Below are 15,295 nucleotides of genomic sequence, written 5' to 3'. Positions count from 1 at the left end.
CTATGATTTATAAGCATCTTAGGATTTTTATTCAAGAATGCCAAGAACCCAATCTACTCTTCAAATGAGGAGTATCAGAAATATCATTTTTGGGGTGTCTAAGTAGCTCAGTCAGTTAAGCGTCCAACTCGTAATTTTGGCTCAGGTCATGATCTCGTGGTTCACGGGATCAAGCCCTGTGTTGTGCTCTGCACGGACAGTGCTGATCCTGAGATTCTCAGTCTCTCCCCAATTCTCTCTCTCCGAAAAATAAACTTGCAAAAATCATTTTTAATATATACTATTGGCTTCTGCAGACTCTTATCTAGCATAACATGTTAAATGAGTAGCATGTTCAGTAACCATTATGTTCAATTCAATCTCTAGCACTGGTAGTAGCATAAAATTTTCTATCTACGGCTATGGGAACAAAGTTTGGTTTACATGACGGTAGAATACGTACTAAAAACCAATCTGTACTCTAGCACAGATAGACACGGCTGTCAGAGAGGAAAAGAGTATTGAAACCGAGTTTTACATATGGCAGGAACTTAAAAACTGGCTGTTGAAACCTCAGGAAACTCTACCCTGACACGTTTAAACAAATTCACACTTTGAAAACCAACATAAACATGAAGATTCGTATAGCTTCACTTGGTTATTCTTGTGCATTTTCTAATTCAGAGTCTGAAACACTTGTGAAATGTGGACTTAGGATTATAAAGGAACTATATATAATATGTACAATAGACATAGACAAAACAAATTTTGTTGAGGAAAAAAAATAAAGATAGTGGTAGTAAGGAAACAAAGGTTGAGAATGAGTTAAGTTCATTCCAAAGAAAGTAGCAACCAGTTACAGTACAGGCAGGCAGAAGTCCCAAAGAAGAAAAGTAAATCAATTTAATAAGGAGAGCTTTGCAATGCTGGGTTGGAATTTAGGGTGAATAGAAGTTGAGAGTAAAAGTGGAACATAAGCTCATAAAGAATACAGCTAATAAAACCAATTATCTTGCATCATTTAAAATATAGGTGTTGTCATCTTTAAGGTAATTGATAGAAAAAATGCCGAGAAGTTGCTGTTATTTCCCGTATTTCATGTTAGCGTATAATACATACCTCTAGCATACAGTCTCATGCTTTCCATATAAGTTGCAAGGTTTTCTGCTACCAAAGTAACTAGGGCATGATTGTGCTGAAGTTGATTGATTAAGTCATGGCGATAAAATACATGGGGACTTCGCTGAGTTTGACTGAAACGAGAAGAACTTAACAATATAATTAGGCAATTAAACTCTGTTGTAATCAAAAGAGCTTATACAATCTAAATTCTTAGCTACTAATTTAAAACCTTAAAATGGTTTCTCCGTCATTACAGAATTACACTCTCTTGGCCATTTACTTCAATAACAAGATCAAGCAATTTAAAATAAAATATTGTTTCAAAAAGACATTTATTCTGTTATTCTCATTTACGTGGACACTATGTTAATATTCTCCCGTCTCACACCATGGGAGTCTACTTCAATGACCAATTTCCACTCCTGTCCTATAGCAGTACCAAAGCACTTGTGTCAGTTTACAGGATTATTTCCAAAATTGTAAAACGGGAACATAACCCTTGCAAGATTAGCACCACAAGATTATGCTATGGTTGGAGTGAAAAATTTGAACAAAGAAAATGCCTTCAGAAAAAATCTGATTTATTAGCCATTCAAGGTACATTCTGGGTCACTTGGTTTGTAGCCATGTTTGCCCACAGGTTATCATCAACAAGACATCTAGTTCCTTTCCAACCTGTTCTGCCACCTTCACTGAAACCAATAAACTCTTAGAGCCATTACTATTCTAGTGGAGATGAAGCCACTGTACCCTGGGAGAGTATGTAAAATATTCTGCAACAAGTTTAATTCAATTGAGAAAGGCAAAAAGGCATTATGTACAGTGGCTCCCAAATCAAAATATCTCCCTGAAAAAAATGTTAGTTACTAAGACATAAATCTGGATTTTCTCCAAGGCTTATCCTTATAGCTTTTTAAATTTCATAATTTTTTAAGCCTCCAGAAAAAAATGAGACAAAGTTCAAACATTAAAACCAAAACATATATGGCCTATTCTGTCCTAGGCATAATCATAATAATCTAGAGCTGAAAAGGACCTTGGCAATCATCTAACTTTACACATAAGAAAAACACATTTCTTTTGATTAGTAAATCTTTACAAGATAGTATGATTGGTTAGACGTAAGGGCCATACCCAGGAATCCTGACCTCACTGTAAATATTCTTTGTACTACACCTGGCTTTCATTCTCTGCATATTATTTTTAACTTTTCACATCATGTGTTCTAACTTTTATAAACAGAAAATGCTAGAAAATATGATTCCAGTAAGAACTCAGCATGTAAGATAATATAAAGACCACTATTTAAATCGAAATTTCGCTAAAATCAATAAAAAAAATACTTTAAACCAGATCTTGTTGTCTTTCATGAGTAATACAGGATACTGCAGATTCTGATGCGTATCATTTAATTGTGGCTTACGTTCTCAATAAAGTCAAGGATGTGGATATGATAAATGAATTTTTGGTTCCAAATTGAAACTTCCCTCAGCCTCCTATCACCCCCTCCCCACTCTAATTTTCTTTTGAAAAGTTTGCTTTTACCAAGTGACAATGTAATTTCTTTTCAATAAAATACAAAAATAAAAATACTGAAATTTTCTGTTAAAAGCCTTACCTCAAGTTTTGAGGGGCTTCACCAAACAAACTACAAATTTCTCTAATTTGCTTCAGTGCAGGAATTACCCATTTGTCATTCGTACGAAGTTCTTCTATAAAGCGATCTATCCACTGGATCTTCTGTGTGTCACGGTCCTTAAACGAACAATTTCAATGTTTTAGGTAGGTCATACTCAGAAAAACTCCAGCTTCAATTATAAAACAGGGTTTAAGATTATCCTCAGAAACACGTAATAATTGCAGTAAAGGGTTTAATAAACAAAAGCAGCATTGAGTCCATTTTTATTTCACGTTTACTACCAAAACTACAAAAAGTGAAATGCTTTATAGGATTCTACCATAAAACAAAATTCAGCAATAACACATAACCCTGACTGTTATTCTGTATAGATTTGTTTTAGCAACAATGAAGGAAGACACTGAAAATTTATATTTTACCCAAAAAATGGTATGGCAACTAAGTTAAAAAATTTTTCACCAAAAATCAAACTAAGGACATAACACATATACAAAAAGATAAAGGGAGAACAGTTACGAAAGTATTATAAACTCAACTAATTATTTCAATGATATTTTACTTCCCATACCTTATTTACTTTATTCCTTCCCCTAAATCAATAGTAATCAGAAATGCAGTTTTCTGTACCTAACAATTTTAAGTTTGATTACTTATTTGAGCACATTGAGTCTCTGTTTAATTGAAGTAATTTATATCGAAAGTTATCAGTATTGGGGCGCCTGGTGGCTCAGTCGGTTAAGCATCCGACTTCAGCTCAGGTCACGATCTCACAGTCCGGAGTTCCAGCCCCGCGTTGGGCTCTGGGCTGATGGCTCAGAGCCTGGAGCCTGCTTCCCCTTCTGTGTCTCCCTCTCTCTCTGCCCCGCCCCCGTTCATGCTCTGTCTCTGTCTCAAAAATAAATAAACGTTTAAAAAAAAAAAAAGTTATCAGTATCGAAGATACTGAATAAATATTTAATGAACTGTCACAAGCAAGTATACTAAAAACCTGAATAGCATCTGAATCACGTATACCTACTTGAACTTAATTTCTTAGCTCTCATCTAAATTTCAGTTCACTGGTGTAGCAAATAGTTTTCACAAATTGAAAATTATTCAGCAATTTCCATTTTACTGCAAGTTAACAGTTTACATGCCACAAATCAGAATGCAGGGAAGCTGTTGTGTGATTTTCTCACAGGCAAGACTCGAAGTGTTTTACTATTGAGGAAACTCTATTAATTGTTCTTAATTTCCCCATGAGCAAAGAAAACCCAAATTCTCTTACCTCTAAAGTCCCTCATCACCTTCAGTATTTTACGATCTATTTGAAACTTACACTTCAGCACCATGCATTTGACAATTCTACCACTATATAATGTTTTTTATACTGTCTTTCTCCCAAGGAGATTAAATGCTTTTCAGATGAGAAACAAAATTCTGACCTAGAGACCTGAGAAGAGGAAGGTGGACTTAGATGAAGAAAATGAGTTAATTCTTGAAGATAATTTCAAAAATAACAATGTCAAGAAAATCAGGAACTATTCTGTTCCTAAGCCATCCTGATAAGGAAGAAGGGTCAGAAAAAGTGTGCTAAGGAAGCACACCTTACCTGTGAGCAACTATAATCTAATATTTTGATGTGGGCACTGAGAGCCAGGTCCATGATGTCTACAGGTACATCATCACTATGGGCCAGATTCCACAGAAGGTTCAACACCTTATGTGCCATCACACCATCTTTATCATCTTCTGCAAGGCGACGTATCAGCTCAAGTAGCTTTTCACGTTGCTTTTTACTTGCATTTGTCCAACTGGCCTAGAAAAAAATTTTATATGGCATGAAAACAACACATTTGCCCATCACTGATTAAATGACATGTCATGGGATTAACTATGTTCATCAGAAAACGCAGCTGAGCACAGAATTATTCTACTGATATATGAGAAATAAGATAGTGCAGACTTAAACATGAGGACAAAAAAAAGTCTCTATTTACAGTTAAATACCTAAGACCAGGGTTTTTCAACCTTGGAATTGACATTTGAGGCTGGAGAAATCTTTGTTGTGGGGCTGCTCTGTGCACAGAATGTTTAGCAGCATACTTGGGCCTCTACCCAGAAGATAGTAGACACTCTTCCTCTCAGATGTGAGAACCAGAATTATCTCCATATACTGCTGAGTATCTCTGAAGAGTGGGGTGAGGGGCAGAACTGGCCTGTTGAAAACCACTGCCGTAGATTCAGTCTGTTATTTGTGACTTTAAAAGTATATTAAAAGATGGCAAACATAACCTGACATACAAAGATGTTCATAATAAATTTGAAAAGCTGGTAAGAGAGCACTGTGCATTATACATATGAAAACAAACAGCTGTAGCAAAGTCTGTTATTAACCAGTAAAATCAATTTCTAACTTATGCAGAAATGATACAGCACCATTTCCATTTAGAAGATATAATGCTAATTTTAAATCTATACGATGGGGGGGGGAGGGGGAGGGAACCTCTGAAAATGGTATTTTTACAAATGCCCAGTTTATACAATAGGGATTGGGTGGGATGTGTATGATGGTGGCATCTAACGGGTAAAGGCCAGGGATGCAGCTAAAGAATGAGAAAAGCTCTATGCATAAAGTTGCCAATGAGTCTTTATAGGAAAATAAAGTGAAATCAACCTAAAGGCAAACAACAGAAGGATAGCTATGTAAATTATAGCAGATCCTTTCAACGGAATTATTACACATTTACAATGAGATAAATAAGGATGTCTTCGAAGACAACTTGAATGCATACTTCTAATTCCTCCTAGACACCTGGAAACTGCTAAGGATACAGGAAAAAACTGAAACATTAGATATTATAATTAAGAACATCTTATAAAGAAAGATAACTAGGCATTACATGCCTCCTGAATAAAGAGCACATGACCACCTAGGATGTATGTACTCTAGCAAAAGGAAAAAAAACAAAAAACGCCCAAGCCTCTATTTTATGCTATTGATATAAACACAACAATCAATCCAGTTTCTTCCAACAAATAGACTGCAAGGAAAGAAAAAGATAAAGGGGGAAAGTGTAGATTCAAAGAGACTTAGAAGATGTGCACAACCAAATACAAAGTAAGAATCCTGGTTCAAACAAACTTCAAAAATAAAGATTGAGGGGCGCCTGGATCGCTTAGTCAGTTGAGCATCTGACCCTTGATTTCAGCTCAGGTCATGATCTCAAGGTTCGAGAAATCGAGCCCTGCATTGGGCTCTGTGCTGACAGCATGGAGCCTGCTTGGGATTCTCTCCCCACCTCTCTCTGTCACTCCCTAGCTCATGGTCGGTCACTCTCTCTCAAAATAAATAAATAAATAAACTAAAAAAACCTAAAACTAAAACATTTAAAAACTAGACTGGGCAAATACACAAACACATAGGTACTTTCAGGCTAATTAACAAGTCTGAAATCATTTGGTTCCAGTCCACGAAGAACTGCAAACTGACCTGGACTTCAGGTTTCCTTTGAATCATCTTTTGTAGAAAGTTACAAGAGCTCAGAAAACAGTGCTTGTTATCAAACAGTAAGTGCTTAGTAAATACCTGCTAAGCCAACGGGGAAAAAGATCAAATGGAACCATGTTTACATTTAGCCTATTATTGTATTTAGACCATCCTCAAAAGAGGAGGGTCCAGGGGCTGTAGTAACAATTGACCTCTTTCCTTCTTCCATAATGGCCATCCTTGGTCACGCACTGTGGTATTTCAGAAGTCATCTCAAGATTAAAAATGAATGGCAATTAACTTTAGAGTACCCATGATAATGGACTCTATTATTTCCTCAGCTGCCTTTGAAAGATATCAAACTGAATTTTTCCGTAAGGCAATGATTTACAACTTTAACGTTGCCTAAGATACAACTGAGAATGCTGCTTAAAATACAGGCTCTCAGGCCCCATACCTAGCAATTCAGATTTAGCTGGCTGTGAGGTAGAAACCAATAATTCACATTTTTTTCTTCTATTGTGACACATCAAGAAAGGTAGTACAAGTATATAGCATTACTACAATACATAATGTAAAAACCTATGTAACTATTACTCAGGTCAAAAATAACACATGGCAAGCAGCACTCCAGAGGCTTGCTGGGTCTATTTCTGAAGTTTATGTTAATGCAATCGCAAACAAGAATGTATGACTTCTTGTGTGATTTTATTCCTTTCTTCAACTTTATTAGACCTATCCATATGGTTGAATTGCTCAAATTTGCTTTTTCTCATTGTGAGATCTTTCAGGATATGAACATTCCACAATTTATCCATTACAAATAATTCTGCTTGCTATTACAAATAATTCTGCTACAAATGTTAAACGTGTACCCTGGTGCACATATGCCTTTCTCTAGAAGACCTATCCAGATGTCAAACTGATGAGTCATGAGAATCTTACACTTTGAGAAATATCAATCTGGTGATTGTAACAACTTATGTACCACCAGCAATCAGAATTTATTTTATTTTATATTAATTAATTAGATACAGAGGGCACAAGTGAGCGAGGAGCAGGAAGGAAGGGAGAAAGAGAGAATCCCACAAGGGAGAGGGAGGGGGGAGAGGGGGAGAGGGAGAAAGAAAGTGGGACTCACGCTCACAAACCAGGAGATCATGACCTGAGTCGAAGTCAGATGCTTAACCTTGACTGAGCCACCCAGGTGCCCCTATGATACTTTGGTCATCTAATGCCAGTTGTTAATACAACACCCCTTATTAACATGGCCATAAGGTCACATGTTCTTAAATCCACAAATTCACCAATCATATGGTTTTTACAAACCCAACACCAGCTAACTGTAGAGAGACCACTACCCAGTATGGCCTTAAAAGATACATGATGGTACCAATGCAGATAGCACTACAGGGGCAATTGGAATACCTTATGAGTTGTATTTGCACTTGTCTATGCATTTCACCACAGAATATCACGGTACTGGTAATCCGTGTTATTGACGCTTTATTTTTTATTACAACTAATCATCCTTCCCTGAAGTCCTACAGTGCACTTAAGCATTTTAATAGAAATTCAAACTGCTAGAGGAAAGGAATCCAAATTGACAACCTGAGTTTAAAAGATTCCTTATTTATGGGACGCCTGGGTGGCTCAGTCGGTTAAGCATCTGACATCAGCTCAGGTCATGATGTCGTGATTCACAAGTTTGAGCCCAGTGTCGGGCTCTGTGCTGACAGGTCAGGATTCTGTGTCTCCCTCCATCTGCCCCTCCCCTGCTCATGCTGTCTTTCAAAAATAAACATGAAAAAAAAATTTTTTTTAATTATTTATGAGGGCTATTAATATAAAAATGAACATTAAGTTCTTATTGGGGGAAAAAATTACCAATTCCTTCACACCTGAAATTGTTTAATAATTTCTACTTCTGTATTTACTGGCTAAGAGCAACTCAAAGATCTAATGAATTAATTTTATTAAAAATGAAGCGGCACTACTTTACTATGCTATTACCTTAAAGCAATCAAAAAGATGATCAAGTTGTTCAGGAGAAAAATCCCATGCCAACTTTGCCAGTAGATCATGTACATTCTTCACAATGGCTTCATGCTTCCCCGCCTATTAAAAAACCAAAGAGCAAGCAGCATATTAGAATCTGGACAGCAGATAAGTTGTATATACTGTCTGACAGCTATTATTGACAAACTATTCCCATCATCTTCACCTAAGTGTGTACCATGAGAAAACTCGTAACATTTTAAATGTTTTAGAATTGCCCTCTAAAACCGGACAACTTAATTCCTTGATATACAAGGCTAATGTATACTTTGGGAATTCATGTGAGCCTTTATTAAAGTTTATTGAATTTAACGTGCCAATTTTAACATTGCAAGTAGAACAACAAGGTATACCAATGATCTTGTTTCAAAACTGGAAACTGAAGCATTCAAAGGAAAACAAAGTTTTTTTGGTTTCTACAGACTCAAAAAACAAAGCTTTGTAATCTAAAACTCAACAATACTTCCTAAGTGATCCGAATAGAAACTTGCATTTAAGATAATCAAATCACCTAGTTTCTGGCTCTGAAACCAAAAAAGTGACTTATCCTTCAGAAAAGCTATAAATCCTTTAGATTATTATAGGTCTTTTTAAATAGTGATTTAACTCTCCTATTGAAGTTTTCTTTGCATTAAAAGTTTATGAAAAACCAATTACAGATGTCTTATATTCTTGCAAGAGACATTCCTTATATTAATTTACTGTTTGACTCTTATTTAAAACCACCTACAATATGTGATGTAATATCATATAAATAAAAGAAATAACGGAGTGCCTGGGTGGCTCAGTCTTGGTTAAGCATTTGACTCTTGATTTTGGCTCAGGTCATGATCTCACGGTTCATGAGCTCAGACCGCACACTGGGCTCCGTGCTGACAGTGTGGAGCCTGCTTGGGATTCCCGTCTCCTTCTCTCTCTGTCCCTCCCCGCTAATGTTGTCTCCGTCTCCCTCAAAAATATATATTAAAAAAAAGAAAAGGGGGAAAAAATACTTCAAAAATTTGCAGTAAATACTAAACAAAACCACGTACAAATTGCCAACCTTTGCCAAACATACAGTAAATGATGAATATATTTAAAATATCGTTGACGGGGCGCCTGGGTGGCACAGTCGGTTAAGCGTCCGACTTCAGCCAGGTCACGATCTCACGGTCCGTGAGTTCGAGCCCCGCGTCAGGCTCTGGGCTGATGGCTCAGAGCCTGGAGCCTGTTTCCGATTCTGTGTCTCCCTCTCTCTCTGCCCCTCCCCCGTTCATGCTCTGTCTCTCTCTGTCCCAAAAATAAATAAACGTTGAAGAAAAAAAAAAAAAATAAAATAAAATAAAATATCGTTGACTAGTTAGATTCTTGACAGGCTTTCTATAAATGATGAACATTTAAACACACTACAAATCAAACAAAGTAAGCCTTCATATCTCATTTTAGAACGACTACTATCAGTTTTTAGTAGCTCTTTTTAGAATCCGAATAGCCACCATCTGAAATTCCTTACCTGTGCTGCCCAGATATTATCAAGATCTTGTAAAGTCAGAGCTTTTTCTTTGATGACAAAACGAAGAATCTTCTCTAGCTTTTCTACATACTGTGGTTGATGCAGACTGTCTCGCAATACTATAGATAAGATATTGTTCTGCTGTATCCATTCCTAAATATAATTCAAAAACTTGTTTGAAAGAAATTTAAACACAGAAGCTTTTAAAATGTACGAAATATTGTTCATACTTTTAAACAGCAGTAGCAGGGACTAAAAAATACAAAATAAATATACTAGTGCAATAGGTTTATGTGTTTTAACTCAAAACTATGAAAAACAGTAATTCCATGAAACTGAATTTTGCACAGAAATGTTTCCACCAATCAGAAAAGAGTGAAATCATTAAAGAGATTCTACTTCAGCATTTATGCAGAGAAGTATTATTTTAGTGCAGCAAACACCAAGGTTTAGGTAATGAGAAGGGACCCATGTTAGGGTCTTTGGACTCCTTACATCAGTTTTGTTTGGGTGAAAATATGCCCTTTTATTTCTTGCTCTTATTTATTAACCAATTATGCTATTATTGCTTATCCATTAGCTCTTTAATCTTCTGAACAATCCTAATGAGGGAATATATTACCCTATTACAGAAGAGTAAACAGGCTCAGAAGTGTTAGAACTGGAATCTAAATCAAGGTTGCATGCTTCCCAAGTCTGTGTTTCTATAACACTATGCTATGTTGCTGACTGGCATTTATTTAATACCTATACCAATAGAAGAAAACTCCCTCAGTATACAAATAGGTACTAGCTCATACTGTGAAATTTCACAGTATTCAACCTAGTAAGAGTAAGAAGTATTTAGCCCCAAAATGTGCTACAGAAATAGAGTTCTAGGTGGTAAAGGTCCATTTTTATTTCTAATCTGTTGCAGGTATGTCTGTGAAAATAAATATGTGGCAACTTCAAATTGCTACAACAGTTTCTGAACACTTGATGCCATTTTCTGTACTCATCCAGGACTGGCAACAGTTCAAGAACCAGAACCAGACCTCAGACTACACTCTGAGAAGCATGGTGTTCAACCTGCCAACAAGGCAGACAGACAAATCACATACACAAAATCAGAGGTTTAACACCTGCCCCCAAACACAGAGCCAATGTTTACGAATCCTCCACATCTTTTACCACATTCTATTTATTGTCTCCCCTATTAAACTGAGGCCACCATGAGGGTAAGGACAGTTCTTTTACAGATTTACTGCACCAGACAGTATGCACTGAAGTTACTCAACCAATGTTTCCTAAATGGCATACTTACGCATTTTAAAACAACAAAATACTGAAGTATCTATGGTAAATAGTCTCTTAAACTTTCAATGCTAAAACAATATAAATAGAAGTGCTTAAATTCTTAACACGATAAAACATCAATTCGTGTATATCTTATTCCAGTGATTATATTTCCAATATTAAAATCTGTAAGTGGAATTGGTCAAATGAACAACAGGCCACTTCATGCATCAGGTACCAGATGCTACCCGCTCTAATCCCAACATCACCGTTATCTGTTCCATTTCAACCAAACCCCCCAGACAAGCTAATTAATTCAGAATACCTACATTCAGCAGTAAGTTTATCAAAGATGTGCTAAGCTACCTAGATCACTACCAAATAAATTGTGTTATTACAAAAAGTTCTGAGGATTAAGAGTCCTAAATCAATCTGAACACCTCCCAGTTCTAAGGTTTCTTTAAAATGTTATTGCTAATATTAAGTAAAGCTATTCTAATTTTTGTTTGGGGCAGATTCTTATCCATGGAAGAAGAATCAAAGGACTTACTGCCATTCGTTCAGCTGTGAGCCATTCTTCCTCCTCAGGGTTACCATGTCGATGAGTATAGTAGGATACACTAGATATCACCTTATTAACTTCATTCAGTGCGTTCATCTTTCCGTTGAAAGAAGAAATTTGCAGTAATCTAGAAGAGAATTTCAGTGTTAAATAAGATTCTAAACATCCATATAATCGTTTATTTCAAGAGGTAAACATCTTACCTAAGTATCATTTTTAACCTAAATATTTCTAAATTTTTTACAGTTTCTTCTTGTCCTGGGACTCTTGAAGCTAAATTCTTCAAAGATTTAATAATCATGGAAAGAGCGTCATTTTTGGCTTCATTTTTTGCTTCTTTTTTCAGTTCTTCATCAGTTAAGTTTTCTAAAAAATGTGGGACCATTTCTATTACTGGAAGAAAGTACTTTTTCACTGTATGAAGAGTGAGAAACTCATAGCATTGCCCAAATGGTCTGAAAGAACAAAAACAAACACGCTTAATACTTTCTTACAATTAACTAGGACTGAACTCAGATTTATTTATACTTAAAAAATCCAAGTTATCAGGTGAAGAGGAAACCATACTTGCAAGAAGAAAAGTTTTATCATGCAATTAAACAGGAATTCCTATAATACACTGAAGATTCATTTAAAAATGTAACTTACTTAATAAGGGCTGCAATTATTTGAACATTTAATGCTGATCCATTAATAAAACGATCATGCAAAATCTGGAACCCATTTAAAGTGCCGAATTTGTTGAGAAGATCCACCAGCCAACCCTGCAATACAGTTAATGAAAAAGGTTAACGTCCTGCTTTCAGGGAAGAAAAGGACCATCTGAAATAATTTCTTGATTGAAAAATACTAGAAACAGGAAACTCAATAAATTATGTAATATCATCTGTGAAATAAAACAAAATAGGACATATTATTCATAGTAATCCTCTCTGTGAGAAAGAAGCATGAATGGCAGTACAAGTGAAATCACTAGGTCACAGTTGTGTGTTCGTACCAATTATCGCTGAACAGGAACGAGAAGCCATGTTTCTATTTCAGAGACCTCATTATATGAGAATACCTTATTACCTGAAAAATTTTAAACTTAAGAGGATAAAAAACAATTTTAAATAAGAAAAAGGTATTTGATGACATAAGACAATATTTGAATTCATTTTTTATTGTAGTTGTGAATAATTAAAAATTCCCTATAAATACAATAATCTTAAAGCCTGAGAGTGAACTATTAAATACAAACCCCTGGTATTGTATCTGTTCCTCCTAACTAGAACATGCTGGTTGATGCTTTTGCTGGCTCATGTGAATGCCCCAATTCTCACCTTAGAGATAACCAGGATGTAATAGTATGGATTGTCTTTCAACCTCTTCACTAGGGGATAGCAATACTCAAAAGTACAATGCAGCTGGGATAGCCAATGGTTTGTGGAGTTAAAAGCATGCCTAATATGTAAAACTTAAAGGTAATTTCTTTACTGACTCTTAAGCAAAAATAATTTCTATAGCTACTTAAAAAACAAAAACATAAAAACCATGTCCAGGACAAAGGGAAAACAGAAATATAAGGTAATTGCTCTAAAGAGACAATATGGTACCTAAAGGTAGTTTTGACAGGATTTTAAGTCTAAATCAATTAAATTCTCTACAAAATTAACCATCATTTCTCTATGTAAGTTTTCATTATAGTATTTTCCTGCCTTGTTATTTGGTCTTAAAAAGCTAATTCCAGAACAATTAAAAATCTGAGCATTTTAATCCACCAGTCCCTTTTGGCATTCAGCAATTCTAGGAAAGTACATACTCATTATGTATTATAAATACATATATATATATATACACACACACATAATAGCATATGCATGCACACAGTAAAATAATCAGTCTAAAGCTAATCCTAGGTTTTCAGCTATACTGTATGTTTAAGCAATTAGGAACATTCTGTTATTAGTAATACTCAAGCAGGGCTAGGTTTCAAAGAAAGACATAAAAAGATCTTCAACCAGAAGCCATCTTAAATCAAGTTGTTTCCTGGGAGTCTGTAAAGATGATCATTGACCTACAGAGCAAAAATTAAAGAAAGAAATACAGATATATTTTGGAGACTGTCATTGTTTGGTCATTAATTTGATTTACCAAAACAAAAAAAGGCACGAAGTGGAAACAATATGAATCTTGGGAAATATAAAAAATCCCAGCTCTAAGTTTAACACATTTTGAGGATTTCCACTTTTAAATGAATAAACCAACAATTTTATGTATAAATTCAAATTTTCCATGCTGGGTTTTCCTTTTTGTAAGGCTCACAATATTAAAGTTTCCCTAAATTCTAAAATTTAAAAACTATGTATTGTTATATAGTATTTATTAAAAGATGTACAGTTAGGGATGTAGTTTTTTTATTTCGCATACTCTGTCTATGCAAATATAGAAAATTTACATTTGAGAAATTTTACGATGATGTATATGTATGACATGTTCTAAGTTTTACTATTTTGCTTTCATTTATAATTTCTCTAATTTTACTTTTGTGACACATTACTAGACATAGGATATACTTGGTCTTGAAGTCAAAACATTAGAATGTCTACAGTGATCATGGCCTTGGTCAAAGAAGTCATCTCATCTATTCTACTCTTATTTATGAGGACAATTAAAGCCTGTTTCACATTAACCCAATTTATGACTATTCCCCAAAAGGCTGGCAGAAGTCAATGGGGACTAACTACGTGGAGAGGGCTAAAACAAACAAAACCATAATCCCAAACAATTTTGTCACTTATAATTCAATAAAGCTGGGGGGTGGTTGGTTAGAATCCAAACTACAAAATAATGCAGAATCCCTTTAATAGTAACATGAAATTACGCTTCTTCACATTAACAGGTGGTTCAGATCTTTGACAGCTATGAGGCAGAGCAAAACCATTAATTATGAAAATAAACCAACACACTTTTGGTGATCGAGGGTCTGGAGAACGAGCGAAGAGTTCATCTTCAGGCAACTGAACACTTGAAGAAACGGATTCACACGGACGTGTACCATTGTAGATATGGAATTTGCAATGAGGATTTAAGGCCATGGAGAGAAGTTCTAGAAGTGGAAACCAGTCTTGGGATAACTTGGCCACACATAGCTCCACCAGGCGATGCGTATTGTTGATAATACACCTCTGTTATATAAGGGGGAAAGGTGATTTAGAAGATCAGATCATTGCAACTCCAAATAGAAAGATCCTCCCATGTTAATTATATTTTAATTACCATCTCTCCATTTTTCTATCGTGATCATTTAAACTGTTTAATATTGGGATCAAACAGATATATTTAAAAAATGAATTAACATTTACTATCCTTTATATAGTACCTACTTGAAAAAAGCCATTTGTAATGGCTTACAAAATGAAGTAGGCAATGCCCAAGCCTATGATGTCCATAGACAAGGTGCAAGTTACCTTTTTTTTTGCTTTGCAATTTATACACTAGAGGCAGCAATTCTAACATCTACGCAATACAGTAAGTACCCAAGATGGAGTAGATTTGCTATCTAAGCCTCAAGGCAAAAGTCTAACAGCACTTCCAAAGTTTCCATTTCTTTACTTACAAAGTTACATGTTGAATTAGAAGATTTTGCGATTTTTGTGCTATGGTTACATTTGAAAAATAGTTCACAGAGCACAAAAATATCTGCTTCACAGCTTATGA

The 15,295-nt window shown here is 35.4% G+C and overlaps 1 protein-coding gene across 2 annotated transcripts in view; it reads right to left on the bottom strand.

The window, feature by feature from the left end:
• The window catches only part of USP9X (ubiquitin specific peptidase 9 X-linked), a 98,613-nt gene that overhangs the window by 75,773 nt on the left and 7,545 nt on the right, over positions 1-15,295 (bottom strand). Inside the window, exons 5-13 of one of the 2 annotated variants that reach the window (XM_032592176.1) lie at positions 14,545-14,763; positions 12,245-12,360; positions 11,800-12,051; positions 11,585-11,723; positions 9,760-9,912; positions 8,223-8,327; positions 4,332-4,538; positions 2,720-2,856; positions 1,099-1,247 (exon numbers count right to left, since the gene is read on the bottom strand). In XM_032592176.1, the coding sequence (XP_032448067.1) occupies positions 1,099-1,247; positions 2,720-2,856; positions 4,332-4,538; positions 8,223-8,327; positions 9,760-9,912; positions 11,585-11,723; positions 11,800-12,051; positions 12,245-12,360; positions 14,545-14,763 (1,477 nt within the window). The remainder of the gene's footprint in view (positions 1-1,098; positions 1,248-2,719; positions 2,857-4,331; positions 4,539-8,222; positions 8,328-9,759; positions 9,913-11,584; positions 11,724-11,799; positions 12,052-12,244; positions 12,361-14,544; positions 14,764-15,295) is intronic. The other variant, XM_032592177.1, reaches the window with a different exon arrangement.

Source organism: Lynx canadensis, chromosome X (genome assembly GCF_007474595.2).
Source record: "Lynx canadensis isolate LIC74 chromosome X, mLynCan4.pri.v2, whole genome shotgun sequence".
NCBI classification, from domain to species: Eukaryota; Metazoa; Chordata; class Mammalia; order Carnivora; family Felidae; genus Lynx; species Lynx canadensis.
Note: the sequence above shows the minus strand (reverse complement) of the source record. Positions and strands in the feature narration are given on the sequence as shown.